The 5,927-nt window shown below is 41.9% G+C and overlaps 1 protein-coding gene across 1 annotated transcript; it reads left to right on the top strand.

Annotated features, from left to right (window-relative positions):
* The first annotated feature begins 1,879 nt into the window (after window positions 1-1,879).
* LOC148676576 (cystatin-like) lies at window positions 1,880-4,665 on the top strand. Its single transcript, XM_088608932.1, has 3 exons — window positions 1,880-2,141; window positions 3,025-3,141; window positions 4,152-4,665. The coding sequence occupies exons 1-3, from the start codon at window positions 1,935-1,937 to the stop codon at window positions 4,239-4,241; spliced, it is 414 nt and encodes a 137-aa protein (XP_088465058.1). The 5' UTR covers window positions 1,880-1,934; the 3' UTR covers window positions 4,242-4,665.
* Window positions 4,666-5,927: the final 1,262 nt, after the last annotated feature.

Genomic DNA, 5,927 nt, shown 5'->3' with positions numbered 1-5,927 from the left:
GCTTTCCCTCACTGTCCTAGCCAGCTCCATTTTGTTTGTTATTTTCTTTTCTTTGGCACCACTCTAGTTCCTTACCCTTATCACGCTTCCTAGTCCCTCACCAAAACCCACCTGCTTCCAAAAGAATTATCCTAAATGTTACACCCCTATACCCAAAGACACTTGGGGGTGTAACTGCATACCAACACCAAAACCTCATCTCACCTGTGAAGCATGGTGGAGGGAGTATAATGGTGTGGGGCTGCTTTGCTGCCTCAGGGCCTGGATGGCTTGCAATCATTGAAGGACCAATGAATTTAATTGAGGAAATTCTACAGCAGAATGTCAGGGTGTCTGTCTGTGATCTAAAAGAAGTTGGGTCATGCAACATGACAATGATCCAAAACACACTGTATAAATGTTCTGACTGAAAATGGAGCTATGGAATAATTATGTGACCAAAGAAACCTCCACTTACACATATCACGTCAAATCATAATGTTTTGCATGAATAAGCACTTAATGTAGGAACTGCATATCTTAATATTCTACTTAGGCAGCATAGGTTTGTTGTATTAGTTTTCATTAAATACTGAATACAGTCTGCAATCACACCTTTATCTGATAAATGGAAAACACTGTTTATTTTCAGATATTCAGGCTAATGAAATAAAACGTCTGTTGTTTCTTCTCAAGATATTCCCAGACTGTGCCAGCACTGCAATTCTTATAAAAGCTTCCCAATTTTACCATCTTAGAAATCAATCAAGGCTTGTAAGAGAAAAATTAGGTGCAACATGTGTGCTACAATTCAGGCACAACAATTTTGTGATTCTGATTGAGCACAAATCAGTCAACTGATTTCTAGACAGTTTCTGAAAACATGCTCCAAATGTTTAATGTATGAAAGCTTAATAGAGAATTGTCCTCCTGTGCATTTTAGATTGAGTGTATAATGAATAAACTGGATAATGGCAATGGAATATGGAAAATACCCACAATGGAAATAAATCAAATGACCTGCAACACCTTTGCGAGCACCAAGGACCTCCCTCTCAATACATGATAGTTAAAGACTTTCAGCATTATCTCTTTGAAGGTGAGTTCAATGCACTATGTAATTTTCAGGTCCTAGTACTGTATGGAGCATTAAGAGAAACCACCTATTCATTATAAGTTAGGTTGTAAGTCTTAAGCACACTGTCTTTGATGGGGTACACAGTCTAATGAATTCACCACTTCTGATGCTTCCTTCAGTATGTACACATAATGTAATTAAGGATTGTTAAGGACATTTTGGAAGATGTAAATATAACCGTTCTTCTGATGATACCTTACTCTCCAGACTTAAGGTCGTTGGTGGGAAAAGTTGGGTCAAGGTGTAGGGTCTAGGGCTCAGAGCCCAGTGAAAGGACACGGGCCTGTCCAGTCTGTACCAGAAGAACTGGCTCACAAACCAGTGAAAAACACAGGCCTGTCCAGTCTGTACAATAAGAATGGGTTCAGAGCCCAGCAAAAGACACAGGCCTGTCCAGTCTGTACAATAAGAATGGGTCCAGAGCCCAGCAAAAGACACAGGCCTGTCCAGTCTGTATAAGAATAACTGGCTCACAGAGCAGTGAAAGGACACAGGTCTGTTGAAGAAGCGTGGGTGAGAATCTCAGAAGACCGCATCATTTTGTTAAAATTTTATACTTTGTCACATTGAAGTTTAGTTTGAAGCCTAAAGGAGAAGAAAGTGGAGAAGCAGAGATTAAGTGAGCAAACTAGGTCAGTCTCATATCTAACTCAAACATATCCCAAGTTTGCTTATCTGTCGCTATTATTTGTTCCGTGTTTGTACAGTGGTGTGAAAGTGCCTGCTCTTCGCTGATCCTGCAGATCTGAGGACTATAAAACCGTATCTTTCTCCACATACAACACACTCTTCTCCCAGGGTTTCCTGATCACTCCACATGGCTCTCCTTGCTGTGCAGCTGTCCGCTTTCCTCGCCGTGGCGGTGCTCCGCGCCTCTGCTGGACCCGTGGCTCCGCCTCTGCCTGTGGACCCGAACAGCCAGGGGGTGTGGGGGGCGGCTGTTTACGCCACGGTTTACTACAACCTGCGCTCTGAGGACAAGTACATCTATAAAGTCACCGCCGTCCTCGACGTCCAGGTTCAGGTGAGCCCTGCAGTTTGAAGAACTGCGATATTCTTGACTATTGAACGTCGCTTCGTTTTTGACAGTCTCTTGGATTCGCCGCTCAGTGAGCGTTTATGTAGATCATCTTCTAAAGATACAGCACTAAAGAACTAACGCGTGCATATTTTAATAAATGTTTCGCAAAATAAAAAATATCGTTCTTATTAAACTAAGATTTTGTAAGACGGTTCTTCACATGCGTTAAGGCGGAATTTTCAGGGTTAATAACACATGCAGATCCTATGCTCTAGAAAACTACTCTTTCAGATATACAGTATAAAAAAACCATTGGAACATAGTTATAAACACGAACAATAATTAAGGAACTCCCACGAAACTAATTGGAAATAAATGCTTAAAATACACCGATGTTACTATTGTAGCGTTTGCAGGTTTTTCAGAACTAAAGAACAGTGGAGACGCGATTAACGAAGCACTGACTTTATTTAACAACCACACCAAAACCAAACACAGGATCTACACACACATGAGGAGACTGACGAACACGTACACACAGTTAGGGTGGTAATTACCTAACAACACACTCTACTTTTACAGGACTACACAGGGCACTAGAATTACTAGGACATTATTTACACAGGTACTGTAGGGTCAGCCGCTGGTCACCGTGCTGACCCTCAGACTCTTCCCGGCTACCACTCCCATCATGCCCAGCGGTACTACGAGCGCCTAGGGGGCGCTTCCTCCTCACCACCAGGCGAGGGCGTTACACTATCAATTAAAAATCCTACCTCAATAGCCGTTATTGGAATTGTAACAATACCTTTGAGACATTTTAATTATGTTTAAAAGTGATGCAGAGAATATATTTTGTAACACTGCATGTTATTTTTTCCTTCAGATTGACGGGGGAATAAAATACACCATGGACGTGGAGCTGGGAAGGACTCGGTGCGAGAACGGGAAGACTCCTGACTTGGAATCCTGTGTCCTTTTCACCGCGCCTGGAGAAGCCAGGGTGAGGCCGATGAACCTGATAATGTCAATGATGCGTTTTTAGACCTGCGAGAGTACACTGAGCACACTCAAGGCACACGTCAGGACACAACAGGAGTAAATCGATATACATTTTTGGATATCTAATATTGAATGTTGTGACGGAACCCGTCATTTCTTAGCAAGTTTCAAAGCAGTAGTGCGGCGCAGTCTTTCACTTTCGAGAGTCTGAACTGCTGGGTGCTGGATTCAAATCCCAGATGGGACACTGCAGAGGTACAGTGTATACAGTACAGTATGAGGAAGATTACTGCGCTAAGATTGCTCCATTCAATGCCCAGGCCGTCATTTTAAACGACAATGTATTGGCATATACAGTACATGTACAGTATATAAATGAATATGAAACAAGGCTTGCAATTCTGTCTTAACTCTAGACACCGTGAATATATCTGAGAAAATAAAGACCATAATGTCCAACAGGTGCTTGAGCAGAGCAAAATGGTAACGCTGATCACCACGGCACCGAAACTCCCACTGTCACTGCGTTGTGTCCTTTTTATATACGGCGGGAGTGAGCGTGTGGGGTGGTCAATTTCTGCCTCACATCACCTGAGAAAGTCGACCAATAAACCGCTGCACCATCTTGAATATGTCGGTGTGCTATCAGCGCGGCTAGGCCCCCCGTCTGTGCCAACGATGCGGCGCTAGACTGGATACAATGGCCGCGGCAATATACCGAGAAACAAAAAGAAAATGTGCGCTTGAATGTTGTTAAACAGCAGGACGTTTTGCACAGCTTTCTTACTCCTGTGTGCACCTGGAGCCCATTTTCAGAATAGTCGCAAACCAACAACTTCCCTTTAGTGGTGAGGATTCTAGTAGGATGTTTTAAATCTTGTAGAATTACGCGCAGGCAATAAGGAGTGACAGCAAAACATTTCTGGTTTTAAAGGATTTAAAATGTTATAGTAGCGCATTCAAAAATCCCACAAAGCCCGTGTGTGTTTGACGAGAACATCTGTCTTTCAGAGCCTGAAGTGCCACTTCGTGGTTCTCTCCGACCCGCTTTTGGAGAAGCGACGGATCCTGGACAGTAGCTGTCAGCCAGTGTCCGAGTAGAAGACACAGAGAGCAGATCACGCTGTGAGCAACTTCAAGAAAGCCAGATTTAAAAAAAAATGAATTTAGATATTTTAAAGCTGTTTTCGAGACAATAGCTTTCCATGTCAATAACAAAAATGGTACTGGTACTGAAAATAAAAAAAGATTATTAGTCACACAAGGTGACCATTAAAACAAAGCTTTTTTGTTTAACTTTGTGTGCCCACTGCATAGTACTTTTCCTTGACAACTTTAAAAAGTGCTGTCATGTTTTGTTCTGCCCTCTGGTTATCTGCAGAGCACACACAGAACAAAGTTGTCTTAGCATACTGTATGTTTCAGTTTTGGCTCTTTCTGTTAATATGACAGAAAAATCTTGTGAAGGTTTTCTCAAAATTGATGTCATTCTGTTATTAAATATTAAAATACTTTTTTTGAATAATGCATGTACACTTGCTGCTTGTTGAAAGACCAAGACCAAGAATATCAGGAAAAACCTGTCATTCTAAAGTAATATACTGTAAAAACATTCATTAGTCACAGGTTGATGCTTTCTCAAAAATTAAATTACATGTTTGTACACTTTGTGGGAACTACAAATGTCTCCCAAACACACATTTCCAAATGTCCATGCTTGAATGAACAAACTACAAAATCAGGTACACGTTTTGTTTTGTATTTGCAAAGTACCAAATACAATAGAAAAGAGCAAACTTAATCATTACTGGCTGCTAACAGCAACATGAATTTCCTGTTTTGATTTGGGAATACTGAAGCTAAGCAGGTGTGAGCCTGGTTAGTACCTGGATGAAGAAGCCCTACTAGGAAAAGCTAACGTTGCTGCTGGAAGAGGTGTTAGTGGGGCCAGCAGGGGGCACTCACCCTGTGGTCTGTGTGGGTCCTAATGCCCCAGTATGGTGATGGGGACACTATACTGCAAAAAGGCGCCATCTTTCGGAGGAAACATAAAACCTAACTCTCTGTGGTCATTCAAAATCTCAGGGCATTTTTCAAAAAAAGTAGGGGTGTTACCCTGGTGTCCTGGCCAAATTTCCCCCTGGCCTCAAAAATCATATCCTCCTAATTATCCCCATCTATGAACTGGCTTCATCACTGTGTTCTCCTTCCCACTGTTAGCTGTTGTGTGGTGAGTGTACTGGTGCACTATGGCTGCCGTCGCATCACATAGGGCTGCACATTGGTGGTGGTGGAGGGGAGTCCCTCTAAAGAGCTTTGAGTGGAGTGTCCAGAAAAAGTTTTATACAAACGCAAAGATATTATAGGTCTCTAATGTCCAATTTTGTCATTTCTTTTGAGGGGACTGAAATAACTCATTTGTGGCCACAAGGGGTCGGTGTTGCACAATTCATAGGTGGAATTGAAATTTATCTGTAAATGCACTGATTTGAGTCAGTGCTGTGGCTGTGTTTTAAGGCAGGTTATTTTAATGACAAATTAAGTATCTGAATTTTTAAATAGTCCAGATTAAGAGTCAAATAACCTCAGTGTGATTTCAGCTGATGGCAGATTTGAAATAAAAGAGGAAAACTCTGCTTTAGAATTTATCTACTGAGTAAATGGCAACTTGGGCTGTCTTTCATGTGAGGAACAGAGTAACATAGATGAACATCATCCAATCCATTTTCTAATTCTCCAGTACAGGGTTGTGGGAGAGATAATGGACAGCAGGCAGGATAAACCCTG

Source organism: Lepisosteus platostomus, chromosome 2 (genome assembly GCF_059453375.1).
Source record: "Lepisosteus platostomus isolate fLepPlt1 chromosome 2, fLepPlt1.hap1, whole genome shotgun sequence".
Classification (NCBI taxonomy): domain Eukaryota; kingdom Metazoa; phylum Chordata; class Actinopteri; order Semionotiformes; family Lepisosteidae; genus Lepisosteus; species Lepisosteus platostomus.
The sequence above is the reverse complement of the archived record's forward strand: the minus strand, read 5'-3'. Positions and strand labels throughout refer to the sequence as shown.

Coding starts and splice junctions, on each gene's coding strand:
- LOC148676576 (XM_088608932.1), top strand. CDS start 1,935: ATGGCTCTCCTTGCTGTGCAGCTGTCCGCTTTCCTCGCCGTGGCGGTG. Junction 2,142..3,024: donor TCCTCGACGTCCAGGTTCAG/GTGAGCCCTGCA, acceptor TTTTTCCTTCAG/ATTGACGGGGGAATAAAATA. Junction 3,142..4,151: donor CCGCGCCTGGAGAAGCCAGG/GTGAGGCCGATG, acceptor TCTGTCTTTCAG/AGCCTGAAGTGCCACTTCGT.